Source organism: Berghia stephanieae, chromosome 5 (genome assembly GCF_034508935.2).
Source record: "Berghia stephanieae isolate SIO BIC M18660-M18661 chromosome 5, UCSD_Bste_1.3, whole genome shotgun sequence".
In the NCBI taxonomy this organism is placed as follows: domain Eukaryota; kingdom Metazoa; phylum Mollusca; class Gastropoda; order Nudibranchia; family Aeolidiidae; genus Berghia; species Berghia stephanieae.
In genome coordinates, this window is record NC_088364.1 from 30,254,039 (window position 1) to 30,272,309 (window position 18,271).

The 18,271-nt window shown below is 36.5% G+C and overlaps 1 protein-coding gene across 1 annotated transcript in view; it reads right to left on the reverse strand.

Annotated features, from left to right (window-relative positions):
• LOC144972734 (E3 ubiquitin-protein ligase SMURF2-like) overlaps positions 1-4,422 on the reverse strand; it is a 101,438-nt gene extending 97,016 nt beyond the window's left edge. Inside the window, exon 1 of the mRNA XM_078914320.1 lies at positions 4,155-4,422. Within this exon, the coding sequence (XP_078770446.1) occupies positions 4,155-4,206 (52 nt within the window). The 5' untranslated portion in view covers positions 4,207-4,422. The remainder of the gene's footprint in view (positions 1-4,154) is intronic.
• Between the last annotated feature and the right edge of the window lie 13,849 nt (positions 4,423-18,271).

The following is an 18,271-nucleotide window of genomic DNA, read 5'->3' on the forward strand; positions in this document are numbered from 1 at the left end:
TAAAATATATACTCACATAAAGCTACACACGATTACACAGCAACAATATAACGATGAAGATAATAAAATAATAATAATAATAATAATAATAATAATAATAATAATAATAATAATAATAATAATAATAATAATAATAATAATAATAATAATAATAATAAACCCATCAATCAATGAATAATGTTTTAAAATTGGCTATAGATGAGTATGGATCTATTGTAATTGTGTAAACCCCATGGAACTGAAACTTATCCGAGGTCAGGTATTGTGATATGGACAAAAATAATATTTTGTGCAACCCTATGAATGGAGCAGCAGATCAAAATAAGCCCTAGTACTAGATTGACAGCACACATTCAAACCACAAGATCCGACTATCACATCACACACACTCAAACCACATAAAATGTCAGATCAAATTGCAGCAAAGAAGGAAGCAGTATAAAATATGTAATGTACCTAATATGTTTACCGCTAAATTTAATTGAAATCGATATTCATCTCGAACAGGACAACAAACAACAATATTGAACGCTGCATCCCATGTCATTGGATTATAGCCTGAGCCTATTGATAGATAGCCAAAACAAATAAACAGGATAAGAAACATGAGTTGCCATGATGTGCCATCGAAACTGAATTAAATTCAAGCAACGAGCACGATCAAAAATAAGATCAGAATAGTCACACAGAGCCAGAGCTTATTCCAGTTTCAGTAGAGAAGTAAATGGATGCCGTTAGGCCATGACATAAAGTATAAAGTCCGAAAGAAATATCCCTCTTCATATCATCATTATTATTATTATATATAATCATAGCAATCACTTATTACTTTTCGAATAGGCGGTTAGTCTATCGCAGTGTACTTCCAACCAAATCTAACACTAACAGCTACCCAATCATTGTAGGCTTGTTCCGTGGATTGAAACCAATTCCATTTGTGTATGAAGCAAGTGCTCTACCATCTGAGCTCTGGGGACTCCAAATGAGATCAAGCCTCCTTTAATTGTCTAGAGCAGGCTTTAGCAATGATTTTATACTATGAAATAAAGGATGTAAAGGGTAGCCCAAAAAATAGAACATAACTGAGAAAATTAAAACTGCAACACTAAATGGGAGTCACATCCACATCTAGTTGTTGCAACAGCTCGGCGGATAGCAAGACAGAGAAGGAGAGGTGGGGGGGGGGGGGGTGTGGGAGAGAGAGAGAGAGAGATAGATAGATAGATAGATAGATAGATAGAGAGAGAGAGAGAGAGAAAGAGAGAGAGAGAGAGTGCGAGAAAAGTCTTATTTGAAGATCATCATTGATAAAAGTGGTTGTTAGTATAGAGCAAGACCTTGTCACGGTTATGCCCTATAGAAGAGCTATATTTAATAATAATAAAAAAGATAATAATAATAATTATTATTATTTTGATTATTATCATCTGGCACCATCTGATTACCTCGGAGTGACACTGGATAGACGGCTGACGTATAGAACCCATCTTGAGGGTACAGCAAGGAAGATAGGGAAACGAAACTGTCTACTCAGAAAACTGGCAGGAACAACATGGGGAGCATCGCAAACTCTTCCCAGAACATCAACCCTGGCCCTTTGCTACAGTGTGGCAGAATATTGTGCACCTGTTTGGACGAGAAGTGCCCATACAAAACCTTGTTGATGTGAAACTAAGAGACTCGATGCGAATAGTAACTGGATGCCTGAAATCAACCCCAACAAAATGGCTGCCAGTCATGAGCGCTATAGCACCATCCCACTTGAGGAGAGAAGATGCAACACAGAGATGGATATCCAGAGCTGAAGAAGATAGTGGAACTCCTCTGCAAACCCTATACAAAACTGCGTCCCCAACATCAAGACTAAAATCTCGTTCACCTTTCTACATATCAAAGACAGAAAACTACAACACGCAAGAAGCCTGGTGCGAGGAATGGAAAAGGAATAAACCAACAGGAGGGGAACTAATTGAAGATCCCTGTAAAAGTCTCCCAGGTCTACAGGATCAACCAAGAAAATAATGGGTAGCTGCAAATAGACTACTGTCAAAACATACAAGAACAGCTGCCCAACATGCACAAATGGGGGTTCCAAGAATCACCAACATGCCCAAAGTGCAACCAAGCACCACAAGATGCAAACCACCTCGTACTAGATTGCCCAGAGACAAAACTTGAAGGGGGATTTGAAACCATCAACAAATGTGATGATGACTTCCGAACTTGGATTGATACCTTGAACATAGAAGTGTAGCCGAACGATACTATTACTACTGCCATCTGTTTCAATGTAGGCTAGCAAACTTACAACATGATTAACCACAGTCAACTAGAGGTATGAATAATAAGTAAATCCATTTACAAAAAAATAAATAATAAATCTTGAATATAAAAAATGATACCCAAGTAGTAGCGACATTAAATGGTTACGATTCCCTTTATATTTCCAGTTCCCAAGTAGATCGTCACACTTGTGAACTTATTTCATTTCTTTTGCTTTAAAAGCTGCCTTACTTTAATTTGTGATGGCCCAGACAACTCGGTAGATCACTCGTCACATAATCAAAGGGTCAGAATCTGATCCCAGATGCAGATGAAATTATTTCTGACCCCTCAATGCATTCAATTGAGATTTGGTAGCTGGTAAGGTTAGATCTGGTGGGTAGTACTTTGCAACAAACTAATGACTAATCCAGAGAACAGCAAACCAGAATTAACTCCAGCTCCATAGTCCTTTTCATACTGAGCTATCTTTCTTTTTTTTTTAATCAAATATTGCAATCAGACAGATGAAGTTCAAAACACATTTTTTTAAAATATAATCTAGAGCTGCAGTGAGTAAAAGCTCAAGCCACTCTTTTTTTTCCCCACTAGATACGATGTACATACTTATACTAATGACACAATTTCTGTTATACTTTCGCAACAGATTTGTGGTGATGTCGCTGCATTAGTCGCATCATATCTCTAAAAAGCTCATTATTAATTCTTGAATCCTAAATAATTTGTTTATTTCAAATATATGATTCTTAATGAATGTTAGGCAACTAATTGCACTAACAAATTTCCATTCTTTCGCAATGATGACAGGTAAGGAAGAGAATAAACAATAAAAACAAATGATAGCCATGAAATTTTACTCCCAATCAAAATAAATGGTTTCTTATATAATCAATGTAATAACAAAGGTATGATTGTATGCTTTATGACTGATCGGATGATTGAATAATGCTGAATGATAGCTGCAATGCAATCCAGGAAATGAATATAAATAATTTCACGAAAAATATAAACAATCTTAAGGGGAATAAAACTAATGAAGATGGTTATGACAAGATAGCCATATTGACATTATTCGAATGGATCATTCTCATTAGCGTTAGAGTGGGATAAAAAGCAAAACTGAATAGAGCACAAATCCATCACAACCCACAGTACTTGTAGTATTGACTGGGAACCTGGTGTTAGTTTCATAAACCCCTCTAACTCTAAGTCTAAGATATTCTGTTTGAAATAGGGAATTTGTCCAACGAACTCGAACTTATAATAGATAAGCGAATGATCTCCATTATAATGCTGTTCTGGTGCAGGCAACTTTTTACATTGCAAAAAACATTCAATGGGAATTTTATTCAGGAGTCTGTTGACATGATATCGGATTCATATTGATCACAACATAAATCCCATATTCACATTTCAGTCACACTGCACTTGCAGACACACACACCCTCTCCTAACCTAAGAAAGACCCCGGTGGATCAGTGCTAGTCAGAAAAGACATGCATGCACAAGACTATATGGTAATAAATTGATAAACCAATAAATTTGATGCAAATGAAGACATTTAGTGACGTATTTGGAAAAATTTCGTGAACGAAAGAATGAATGAATGCAAGATTGCACTTGAAAGATTTATTAAACAAATTTAAAAGAAATACCTTAAAATCTAAAATTAAAAGTTAAATTATGATTCTTCATTTTTACCTCCCACATTTTAGTTTCCAACCCAAGACTTAAAGGCATAAAAATGGGTGGAGTTAAAACTAAAAGAAAGAACTTTTCTTTATGTTATGTCAATAAAAACGGCAGCCATTTTCTTCCCTCAGCCAATCCTCGGTTCCATAGAGAGCTGTGTTTATTCACTAAATTCTTACCTGTCAGTCGAATTTTCATATGACTGTGTCTTCTTGGTCCTTCACTAGACATATTTGATCCAAGTGTTAAGAACAATCATCATTTACAGCCACAAGAATATGTAATAATCCAACATGGTATCAAAACACTTTACAACTTTTTTGCTTCCACTTCCAAACAACACTCCGATTCTCTATCAGTGTGTTCGTTCACTGGTTGGTGTGCCAAAGCCAAAGCTAACCAAACGAAAGTGTCGGCTCTCTCGTTGTTCGTCACTTCCTTTCTGTTGACCTGACGTCACCACAGTTCAGCAGTTTGAGGTTGGGAAACACCTTTCTATTTTTAGTTATGACTCAACTTTTACCTTCAATGTCAACATTGGTGTCTTCATCTTTATTTGGAAAAAGTAATCAATCTTGTCACCTGCGCACTAGGACATCGGACTCCTATTTAATACCTTAATACAAAATTAATTGTAATTATCTAACATCAACTACCAAAAAAGAATATTTTCAAGCTCATAAAAAGAAAGTTGTTACAAAAACAAATCAAATACTTCATGGATTGGCTTTGGTTGGTGTAGTGTTACCAGAGAACGGTCTCTGGTGTTATGGTAATCTATTTGAGATAAGGTCAGCAACAGAAATAGACAACCCGATGGAAAATACGCATAGATAAAATATAAATTTATTATTTAAACATTATACGTATTAATTACATCATTTCTCTATTGTGGCCAACTGCTCGTTTTGTAAATTACATAAGCTGGTTTGGTTTGATGTCGTCTTTTGGATCAGGTTATTATTGTTTGTTTTTCTGGGGTTTATTGGGTTTGTTTTGCGTGTGTGGGGGGGGGGGGGGGTATTTGTATTTCTTTTTGTGTGCGTGTGTGTGTGTGTCGAGGGGGGGGGGGTTGGGCCTGGGTTTTTTTTTGTTTGTTTGTTTGTTTGTTTGTTGGTTTGTTTTGTTTGTTTTTTGTTTTTTTGGGGGGAGGGGGGTGTTGTTTTTTGTTTGTTTGATTTTTACTTCTTTTTTTTTTTGTTATCGTAGTTTTAGGATATGTTTGAGGTATTTTTTAAAAAAAATAGTTTTAGTTTGTTTTTGTTCTTTGTTTTTGATTTTTAGTTTGGATTTGTTTTCCATAAATTGTCATGCTTTGTGAATTTTTGTTTTGTTTTTATTTTTATTTTTATTTTTTGTTTTTTGTTTGTTTGTTTGTTTTGTTTTGCTTTTGTTTATTATTTCATCTTTTCAGAAAGACGTACATTCAAAATTTTGTCGATAATTTAACTGCACTGAAATCGGTGTCGCAAGAACACCCTTTTTTTTGTTAGGGATTTTTCTGTTATTTCTTTCTCTTGTTTGTTTGTTTTTGTTTGTATTTTGTTTTTGTTTTTTGTTTGTTTTTTTTTTTTTCTTTTTTCTTTTTATCTCTAGCTCATTTAGAGACGCTGTCCGCAGGTAAACAAATATAGTGATTTAGAAAGAAAACTGGAGAAGAAGTCTTCTCTGTTATTGATGATTTAAGTTTGAGATTAATAATTGAATCTTTAAAACAGAAGATAACTAAGATCAATTAATTGAGCAGATGTATAGATACCTGATTATTATTAGAACTTTTAGATAATATTTTGTGATTTTGGGTTTCTTTTTTTTTTTTTTTTTTTTTTTTTCTGTTAAATTAAATTGTCGTTGTAATTTTATAGTTTTGTCTGTCTTGCTTTGTTTTTGCTTTTGTTGTTTTGATTCTCTTTTGTTTGTTTATTTAAAGTGGGGATTTCCTGTTGTTTTATTTATTTAATTTTTTAAATTTTTTTTATTTTTTTTGGTGTTATGTTTATTTGTTGTTATTTTTATGTTTGTTTGTTTGATTGTTTTGTTAGGTTTTTGGGGTTTTTATATATATATTTTTTTTGTTTGTTTTTGTTTTTTGTTGTTGTTGTTTGTTTTTTGTTGTTTTTTTTTTTTTGTTTTTTTTTGTTTGATTGTTTTGTTTTTGTTTTTTGGGGGGGGGGGGGGGGGGAGTTGTGGGGGGGGGGGGATATTTTGTTTGTTTTTTAGTCTCCTGGGAATTATTTTTTCCCCTTCTCCGAAAAGTGGGACGGGAACTAACTCGCAAAAAACTGTTGTCAAAGGGAATTAATCCTTTCAATTATACAAACGCATGGGAGAAGATTGGTAACATCCCCTGATTTTTATTTTTTATTTATTTTTTTTTTTTTTTTTTGGGTTGTTGTTCTCAGTTGTGTAATTTTCGGTGTTATATATTTATAACAATGAGACTAAATTTTCTTTAGCGGCGCTATAATTATTTAGGATACTGAGTTTCATCGCAATGTCATATAAAAGTTTACAATACAAAGCATCACTAATAGAAATAAGAAATAATTTTACTCCATTAAAGGGAAAGAACTATACATTGCATCTGTTCATATAATTTTTGTTTTGCTTATCTTTCTTGGCTTGATATTAAAATTTAAATTATATCTTGTTCGTAATGTCCGAAAGATTTTTTATTGGGTGAAGGAGCTTGAACTATGAGCTTTTATATTGCGCAATATCCACTAAACGCTTTACAAGAGGTCCCTATCCAACAGCAACACTCAACATGTAGGACGAGACTTGACGCCTGTTAGGTGGAGTGTTCGCTTCTTTCATAGCAACCCAGAGACATATGGAACCATTTTTGCTGTATGTTTGTTTACAAGGTTTATACATTTGATATTGTGTATGTGTGTGTGTGTGTGTGTGTGTGTGTGTGTGTGTGTGTGTGTCTTTATTTGTGTTTCTTTTCGGACTTGTAAGTGACACTTCAGATACAAGGAGCACTATCCCTCCCGAGTCCCATCAATTGGATTCAATGGTCTGATGTTACGCCGTCCAGCAACGGCGAGCATCGTGGTTCTAAACAAAGAAAATCGGTACTTTTTATTCTTCATGCTGGCTAAAACTCTTCATGTCATGTGATTAGAATGTTTAAAAGTCAAATCATGATCAAATTTATATTTTTCTCCTCTTGGATGCACTTTTATGCTCGTCGGAGAAATATTCCATAAAAGGGCGTCCGCCATTGTTCCGATAGTTTAGAGCCAGTTACTAAGTAACTATGCGTCATTACGAGGGAAGTGACGTTATGACTGTTGAAGCCTATTCCATTGTGTTGATTTCCGCTTACAGCATGGTAAAACCGTGGCTAAGTGTGACATAAATTTAAAATGTTGTCAGCTTTTGGCTAAGATCTCTAAGTGGCGAATCGCACCATAACAGTATTATATTATATAGGGGGTGGTTTAAATGCCAACATCTAAATGCATCCAGTCAAAAAGATGAGACTTGAGTTACGTTTGTATAGATAGTGTGCGCTTGGCTAAGCAGCTCACAACATTGCCATCCGGAAGTTTAGCGGACCAAACACAAAACTATGTGTTACCTTGAACGTTTATAGTCTGATTAATACAATTTAGTGAGAATTACCCATAAACGCGGATGGCAAAAAAAAAAACAATAAAAAAGACCTGCGCAATGTCAACTTCATACTATCTATAGATGGAACGAAATTGACGTCACTCAGCTGTTTATTTTGTTTTTAGCCATACTATAGACGTTCAAGGTTACACATAGTCTTGAGTATTGGTCCGTTATATCCGACTGGCGGATTGCTGTGAGCTTTTTGACTAAACACACAGCATCAATAGTTAATTGAGAAAAATGAATAAACTTGTTTAAACTGACCAAATAGAAGAAAAATAAGAGAAATACACTTGAATTGCATTGTTTAAAGAAAGAAAGAAAGAAAGAAAGAAAAGAAATCTAACATTTCACATTTTCAGATTCTGTCATCATTAATGCAAGTGTTGCTCCCCGAAACGGGAAAAAATAAACAACAACGATGAAATAGAAGAAACACACTAAACAACGCCATCCTTCTCATCTCTCATTCATTTTATTTTGTTGACAATAAAGGGGAAACGTCCACATCATTTGTCTTCTATTCCACTTCATCATTGTTATTCATTTCCTGTCATTTTAAACTTGGATCGACGTGTATTAACTTGCAGGTCTGATAACCCAATTTGTTATGGGCTCATTTTAGTGTTGTAAAAAATACTATAATCTCCAACCACATCAAAAGATTCTTCAAGCCAACGATATCAAAACAAGCCCATATCAGACCCACTAATATATTCACCATGCTTTAAACTCCATTTTATGAGATACTTGAGCTTTTTTATGTATATATAGCGCAATACCCGCTAAACGTGCTCAAAGCGCTTTACAATGGGTCTCTGACCAACAGCAACACTCAACATATAGGACAAGACTGTACGGCAATATTACAATTTTTCTCCGACAGAAACAACGCCAGGTACTCATTTTACACCCGAGTACGGTGAGAGAATGTGAGTAAAGAGCTTTTTCCAAGGACTCAACTAGGTTCGAATCCAGGACCTTCCTATCCAAAAGCGAGTGTCATACCACAAGACCACATAGACGCACTTGGCAGTCTTGTCTACTACATACGAACAATTCGTAAAAATATGAATTTTTGACTTCAACAGCAGAAATAAATAGACATTTTTGATTCAATACAAAGTGTTAAAAAGGAAACTTTGGTGCCACAAAGCATCTCTTCAGGGTTTTAAAGGCATATTTTTAATACTGCTAAATATTAATTTGTAAAGTTAATTGTAGTTGCATCTATTTCTTCCCTCTGAAAATTTTCAAGTAGGCAGGTCTGACTTGGTTAGCCCAGTCAAACTACTGTTACATAATTGTTCATTTGTTTATCTATCCAGTCCGACGTGTAATTATTTGCAGGTCTGATAACCCAAATTGTTTTGTTCTCATTATTGTAATGGAAATACTCTCAAACTAACGCCATAATAATAATATATCCTCCACAACAACAATGTTCAAAAGAGCCTATAACTGGATCCGGTTATCAGACCTGCGAATATGTTCACGTCGATCCAGTCTTATCTCTCCATCTGACTGTCATGCAGGATTTCCACATGACACTAGATTATTGTTTTCTTTCCATTTCCTTGGGTGACTCTCGTTAGGACCCCACACGTGTTGTGTTATCGTTATCTTATGAGGCGAAGATAGATAGATAGATAGATAGATAGATAGATAGATAGATAGATAGATAGATAGATAGATAGAAAGATAGATAGATAGATAGATAGATAGATAGATAGATAGATAGATAGATAGATAGATAGATGGATAGATAGATAGATAGATAGATAGATAGATAGATAGATAGATAGATAGATAGATAGATAGATAGATAGATAGATAGATAGATAGATAGATAGATGGATAAATAGATAAGAGATTGAACGATGTCACATACACACACACACACACACACACACACACACACATACAGAGAGAGAGAGAGAGAGAGAGAGAGAGAGAGAGAGAGAGAGAGAGAGCTGATAGATAGATAGATAGATAGATGATAGATGGATAAGAGATTGAACGATGTTACACACAAACACACACACACACACACACACAGACATACACACACATACAGAGAGAGAGAGAGAGAGAGAGAGAGAGAGAGAGCAGATAGATAGATAGATAGATAGATAGATAGATAGATAGATAGATAGATAGATAGATAGATAGATAGATAGATAGATTATGCATATATATATATATATATATATATATATATATATATATATATATATGAAGGAGAGAGGAGAGAGAGAGAGAGAGAGAGAGAGAGAGAGAGAGAGAGAGAGAGAGAGAGAGAGAGATCTCCCAACACTATAATATCGCCTTTCACACCTCGTACACGTCGGCCGAGTCGTCGAGGAGTCGCCGGTCGATATGGCCGCCCTGCCCTGTCAATAAAACATATCACTGCCCTTACGTCGTGTCCTCGGTCCTATAATATGTGGGATTCCTGCTATGTTCGGGGCTCGCCATGGTATGCAAGCGTCTTGTGGCTGCGGCTGCTGGCGACGACCAGGAAGGAACAAGATATGAAGTGAGTAGAAAAGTGCCAGAAGACAATAGAGAATAAAAAAAATTTTCGCGGCGGTGGTGGGGTTTGAACCTGCGACCTTATTGGTACGACGATTCCGCCTGGCAGGTGAGAGCGTGGCTCTACCGTGTGAGCTATCCACGAACACAAAAATATTCGTTTCAAACCCAAAGTCATTTCTAGATCCCTCTCTCACCCACTTCTTGAGATCGCCGATTCGTTCGCCACCATCGCGAAGTAATTTTGACCAGCAGTTAAGCTTAATAGCCAATATTCTCATCACAAACATATAACATAGAAACGATTGAGACATTGAGTATGCTCCGGTGTATGGGGTGAATTTTTAATTCAGAAAAGTGAGTGGAGCAGGCACTTATGTTGGTAACAACAAGATATGAAGTGAGTAGAAAAGTGCCAGAAGACAATAGAGAATAATAGAGGTCGCAGGTTCAAACCCCACCACCGCCGCGAAAATTTTTTTTATTCTCTATTGTCTTCTGGCACTTTTCTACTCACTTCATATCTTGTTGTTACCAACATAAGTGCCTGCTCCACTCACTTTTCTGAATTAAAAATTCACCCCATACACCGGAGCATACTCAATGTCTCAATCGTTTCTATGTTATATGTTTGTGATGAGAATATTGGCTATTAAGCTTAACTGCTGGTCAAAATTACTTCGCGATGGTGGCGAACGAATCGGCGATCTCAAGAAGTGGGTGAGAGAGGGATCTAGAAATGACTTTGGGTTTGAAACGAATATTTTTGTGTTCGTGGATAGCTCACACGGTAGAGCCACGCTCTCACCTGCCAGGCGGAGTTGTCGTACCAATAAGGTCGCAGGTTCAAACCCCACCACCGCCGCGAAAAATTTTTTTATTCTCTATTGTCTTCTGGCACTTTTCTACTCACTTCATATCTTGTTGTTACCAACATAAGTGCCTGCTCCACTCACTTTTCTGAATTAAAAATTCACCCCATACACCGGAGCATACTCAATGTCTCAATCGTTTCTATGTTATATGTTTGTGATGAGAATATTGGCTATTAAGCTTAACTGCTGGTCAAAATTACTTCGCGATGGTGGCGAACGAATCGGCGATCTCAAGAAGTGGGTGAGAGAGGGATCTAGAAATGACTTTGGGTTTGAAACGAATATTTTTGTGTTCGTGGATAGCTCACACGGTAGAGCCACGCTCTCACCTGCCAGGCGGAGTTGTCGTACCAATATGGTCGCAGGTTCAAACCCCACCACCGCCGCGAAAAAATTTTTTATTCTCTATTGTCTTCTGGCACTTTTCTACTCACTTCATATCTTGTTGTTACCAACATAAGTGCCTGCTCCACTCACTTTTCTGAATTAAAAATTCACCCCATACACCGGAGCATACTCAATGTCTCAATCGTTTCTATGTTATATGTTTGTGATGAGAATATTGGCTATTAAGCTTAACTGCTGGTCAAAATTACTTCACGATGGTGGCGAACGAATCGGCGATCTCAAGAAGTGGGTGAGAGAGGGATCTAGAAATGACTTTGGGTTTGAAACGAATATTTTTGTGTTCGTGGATAGCTCACACGGTAGAGCCACGCTCTCACCTGCCAGGCGGAGTTGTCGTACCAATAAGGTCGCAGGTTCAAACCCCACCACCGCCGCGAAAAAATTTTTTATTCTCTATTGTCTTCTGGCACTTTTCTACTCACTTCATATCTTGTTGTTACCAACATAAGTGCCTGCTCCACTCACTTTTCTGAATTAAAAATTCACCCCATACACCGGAGCATACTCAATGTCTCAATCGTTTCTATGTTATATGTTTGTGATGAGAATATTGGCTATTAAGCTTAACTGCTGGTCAAAATTACTTCGCGATGGTGGCGAACGAATCGGCGATCTCAAGAAGTGGGTGAGAGAGGGATCTAGAAATGACTTTGGGTTTGAAACGAATATTTTTGTGTTCGTGGATAGCTCACACGGTAGAGCCACGCTCTCACCTGCCAGGCGGAGTTGTCGTACCAATAAGGTCGCAGGTTCAAACCCCACCACGACCAGGAAGGAGTAACAGATGTTTTTATCTGATAAAACCATAATATATACAGTACAATATGTCGTATAGATACATTTCAATTAATAAAAATATCTATAACAATCTATAACTTAGATATAATAAGTTATTGCTGATAAAATTAAATGAGACGTCAAGATCTTAGCATTCGTTGAAATAATAATATGGCTTGACACTTGACATTTCTATAAAAATAGCAACAAGAGATGAAGTGAGTAGGAAAGCGCCAGAAGACAATAGAGAATAAAACATTTTCGACTCTACCGTATGAGCTATCCACGATCCCCTAAAAATAGCGAAACAGGGAGAGAATGTTGCTCCTGATCATAATAGAGAGACAATCGAGTTTCTTCAGAGGTCTTCACAGTCACAGTACATGAATGTCCCCTTGTGAACTAAGAATCAGCGAAAAGGAGATCTGTTGAGAGATATAGGTTAACTAATGAAGCCTCCGAAGCCTGGGACAGGCATGGAACTTGAAGAAGAAGAAGAAGAAGAAGAAGAAGAAGAAGAAGAAGAAGAAGAAGAAGAAGAAGAAGAAGAAGAAGAAGAAGAAGAAGAACGACACAAGACGATAATTTATTTAAAGATGAAATGTGAATTATGGTTTTTAAGAGCTCATTGTAAACAAATATTTATACAATAGGGAAGAAATTTAATGTAGTGTTGAAAGGGGGGGGGGGGGGGGGGGGGGAACTGGATACATACCTTATGTAAATGATTATCTGGTTTCAGAGCGGTGACATCTCATTTTCTAGTCTAAATATATTATGCTGATCCTCAATAAAGATCATTCACCCTCGCTCTTTTACGTCCCGATGGGGAACAAATTTAATGTGGTGTCAGGAAAAACTGGTCAAAATTTCACTGGAAGTGTAAAACCACCCTTCCGGGGGAACTGGATACATACCTGATGATCATCTGGTTTCAGAGTGATGACATCTCATTTACTAGTCTATATATATATATATATATATATATATATATATATATATACCTATATATATATATATATATATATATATATTATATCTATATATATATATATATTATATATATATATATATATATATATATATATATATATATATATATACCTATATATATATATATATATATATATATATATATATATATATATATATATATATATATATATACCTATATATATATGCTGGTCCTCAATAAAGATCACACAAAGTCCTGTGATGTTGTAAACTTCTTAGCCAAGCGCATACTATCTATACATCCTGTTGCTACGTAAATAGTTATGCCTCCTTGTGATTAATATGTAACCTATTTAAATAGTCCTCCAAATGAATGGTTACATACTTAGTCCCAATGATTTTAGTACCAGGAAGAATAATATAAGGTGTGACGTCACGACTTTTCTCCCCAATCAGGTTCGATTATCAGGCCCGCATATTATATTATGTGCACGTAGGGTTAGGGCATTAGACATGGATTTTCTACATTTTTCGTTTGAAAAGACATTCAATGAAAATGATTTATATGACTTTATATTTGATACAGTTTGTTTATTTGTGTGTTGGCTTTTTCTTTTCTTTCCTTTTTAATTTTGTTTTCTACTTCTTCTTTTTCTTTTCTTTGGTTTCTTAAATTAATCTCAAATTCTTGATCAAGTTCATTTCGACATAATACCTTTGTTGCCCACAGCCCCAGAACGGGATATAGAGGGTCGGGACAAATGTTAGCTGAAATTAAATTAATTGTAAAAGAAAAAAAAAGAAATAAGCAAATAGGGTTATTCATTTTTAAAAAAAAAATTTTTGAGAAACATATTTATAGATAGTATGAAGTTGACGTCACTCTGGTTTTTGTTATTGCTTTTTGCCATCCGCATCCGCGTTTATGAGTAATTCTCACTGAACCGTATTAATCAGATTATAAACGTTCAAGGTTACAAATAGTTTTGTGTGTTGTTCCGTTATACTTCCGGATGGCAATGTTGTGAGTTTCTTAGCAGACTATCTATAGAAGGAAGTGGTGTTGACGTCGCTCAGCACATTAACATTGTTTTTTTTCTTCTTTCGACCTCCCGTTGGGTGATTAGTTCTCACATCCAAAAACATTATCAGTCAGATTGAAAAAAATTTTATCTACATATTATTTTTTGTGTGTTGGTACATTTCATCTGATAGCTAGATATATGTTGTGAGTATTTTACTTAACTACACAACATCAATAGTTTCTTGGGAGTGACAAAACATCAAATTTCATCATTCAAATCCTTTCTACTTTATTTTAAATCCTCTTTTCGACACCTGGTTTATCCCGACATATCCCAGGTTTGAGACGATGGGTCAGATAGAGATGACCTGTCTACTATAACGAAAAGATTAGTAGAATTACGAAAAGTTGGATTTAATTTCAGGAGCTTTTTTAAGCTATTAAAACCTAGTGAAAATGACAGGAGATACCTGACTACATCATTTTGAGGATTTTGGAGTCTTATAATCTAATTCACGTGATAATGAATTGTTGATTTTAAAGTTATCTTAGCGAATTAAATATTTATCTCCTAAAATTTCGATTTGTAAAAATTTTCAAGTAAGCAGGTCTGAATACATCAGTGACCTTGGCAGAGGGATGCAGCTATGTGGTCTTGCGGTATGACACTTGTTTTCGGATCGGAAGGTCCTGGGTGTTCGAGCCTCGCTCGGCGCATAGTTGAGTCCTTGGAAAAGACTCTTTACTCACATTCTCTCACCGTTCTCATGTGTAAAATTAGTAACTGGCCGTCAACAGCGTTGTCTCTGTCGGAAAAAAATTGGAATATCGCCTAACAGGCGTCATGTCTGGTTCTACTTTATGTTACGTGTTGCTGTTGATCAGGGACCCTTTGTAATTAAGTAGATATTGCGCTATATAAAATCTCTATTTAGATGCAACCATAGCAATCTAGAGACTATGAGGGCTGAGAATGCTTTACCTACATAGAAAAGGTTAGTCATGTCACGGAGTTGTGGCCCTTGAGCAGTTTATGACATCGGACTAGATGACCTGTACTGGCGGTAATCACGACGTGACGGTCAGTGTGAGGGGGAGGGGGGGGGGGTTGGTCATCAATAAACGTCATCAATCAGTCAATCACAATCATTATCATGTACTGCTATTATACAGTGAATGAATGCCTTTGCTACCTACCTAACCTGCTTCAGTTTGCCTTAATCAGTGACTGATTAAGTATTACAATGACTAACTACACGGAGGAGACTGGAGTCCCAAGTATAGATAGAATGCGCTTGGCCAAGGAGTTCACAACATTGCCATCCGGAAGTATAACGGACCAACACACAAACTCTGTGTAACCATGAACTTTTATAGTCTGGTTAATACAGTTTAGTGAGAACAACTCACAAACGCGGATGGCAAAAACAATAACAAAGGCCTGAGTGACGTCATCTGCATACTATCTATAGATAGTTCGAAGATGACGTCAGTCAAGCCTTTGTTGTTATATTTTGCCATCCGCGTTTGTGAGTTGTTCTCACTGAACTGTATTAACGAGACTATAAAAGTTTATGGTTACACAGAGTTTGTGTGTTCGTCCGCTATACTTCCGGATGGCAATGTTATGAGCGTCTTAGCCAAGCGCATACTATCTATAATGGCTTATCATTTTCTATGTATTGTGTAATTTTTTAAAGCTGTGTTTACTCATGTGACGTCCAGTATTGTTTAGTTGATTTCTTCATAAATGATCTGGCCTCTTCTTATATTGTTTACTTTTCCTGTTTCCGACTTCCGATTGGAATAACGGTCACTTTGTCTACAATTAAACTTCTCTCGTCTTATCTTTCACTTGTCGTTGGCATTCCTTTCTTTTTAATTAAGATCGAAACATTCACACATCGTATACTCATATTGATGATACGCGTTTTGTTAGAAAACTGGATAGCTGGATAGCTCAGTAGGTTGTGCGACCGCTCGTATGTCCTCTCCCTCTATCTCTCTCTCTCTCTCTCTCTCTCTCTCTCTCTCTCTCTCTCTCTCTCTCTCAACCAGGCGGAGGGTGTCGTGTCAATTGGATCCCGAGTTTGGTACCGACCCCGTGACTTTTTATTCTCAATTTTCATGTGACACACTTCTCCATACCCCATTTTTTCTCAAAGTTAGAAAACTCATAACACCCCCCCCCCCCCCCCCCCCCCCCCCCCCCCCCCCCCCCCCCCAGCCGGGTATAACGTACCAACACACAAAACAACGTGTAACCTTAAACGTTTATAGTCTGATTAATTGATGCATTGCGTTTTTTTTTTCTTAACTCATAACAATGCCAGTCTCATAATCTGTACCAACACACAAAACTATGTGTAACCTTAAACGTTTACAGTCTGATTAATATAATTCAGTGATAACTACATAGAAAATGGCTGGCTAAAACAATAACAAAAATCTGAGTGACGTCATTTTTTGTTCTATCTGAACAATCTAAGTGAGAATTATTCGTAAAAATGACTGGCTAAAACCAATAATAAAGACCAGAGTGACGTCAATTTCGTTCTATCTAAATATCATCAACCCTTCTGGAATATCATTATTTCCACGTTGTCCTCATAATTGCATTCATTGCGTTGGGCACATCCAAGGGACATAATTACTGACAAATGCATTCACATGATACAAGCAGGAATGTGTTTGTCTCGAGACTTCGTGAACTCATAGCCTGGCACTGACCAAAATAATTACGTCGAAATACAAGGCCAGAATATAAAAAAAGAAAGGAAATTGTGAGTAGCCTTCAGCAGTTCAACCATGGAATATTATTTGTTTCCTTTAAAAGTTAAGGTTGAGCTTTTATATAGAGCAATATTCACTTAACGTGCTCAAAGCGCTTTACAACGGGTCTCTGATTAACACCAACACGTAACATGTAGAACGAGACATGATAATACAATGTTTTCAGACAGAGACAACACTGTTAACGACCAGGTATTCATTTTACATCTGAGTACCGTGAAAGAATGTGAGTAAAGAGTCTTTTCCAGTGACCCAACTATGCGCCGAGCGAGGCTCGAACCCAGGACCTTCCGATCCGAAAGCGAGTGTCGTACCACAAGACCACATAGTCTTCAGCATTGCTACAAACAACAACTGACTAGGCGATGTACTAACCTAAAAATGAGGTATTAGGGAAGAAGAGTGTGATGTCATTAAAACGGTTCCTATTTTATTAGAAGAGTAAAACCACTTTACCTAAGGACTGGATACATAATATGTGTAATTCATCTTCTAATTTCAGAGTGGTGGCATCTTATTTTCTAGTCTAAATTGTATGCTGGTCATCGTCAATAAAGATCATCCACCCGTGCTCTTTTGCTTCCTGTAATCCTAAGAATCTGCCTATAGATAGTATGAAGTTGACGTCATTCAGGTCCTTGTTATTGCTTTTTGCCATCCGCGTTTATGAGTAATGCTGACTGAACTGTTTTAAACCGACTATAAATGTTCATGGATACACACAGTTTTATGTGTTGGTCCGATATACTTCCGGATGGCATTGTTGTGAGTTTCTTAGCCAAGCGCATACTATCTATACATCCTACTACTAGAATAGTTATGCCACCTTTATGTAACATATTCATTAAATTATTAGTCCTCCGAAGGATTAGATATATTACACACTCCCAACAAGGATTTAGGAACCAAAAGAGTTAACGAAGGCGGTGGTTTGTTATCACAGATTATGCCCCTTAATACTCTTCAACAGTCGTATCCACACTTCCTTCCTTATGACGCATGGTAACTTAGTAACACTGGCTCTAAACAATCGGAACAATGGCGGACGCCCGTATGAAATATTTCTCCGGCGAGCATAAAGGGTATCCAGAGGGAAAAAAAACACATACATTTGATCATGTTTTGACTTTTACACATTCTGATCACAAGACATATGAAAAGTTCTAGCCAGCATGAAAAATAAAAAGTAATGATTTTCTTTGTTTAGAACCAAGATGGCCGCCGTTGCCGGGCGGCGTTACATCAGACTATTGAATCGTATTGTATTCAACAAAAGAGCACTGTAATATGGGCATACACATCA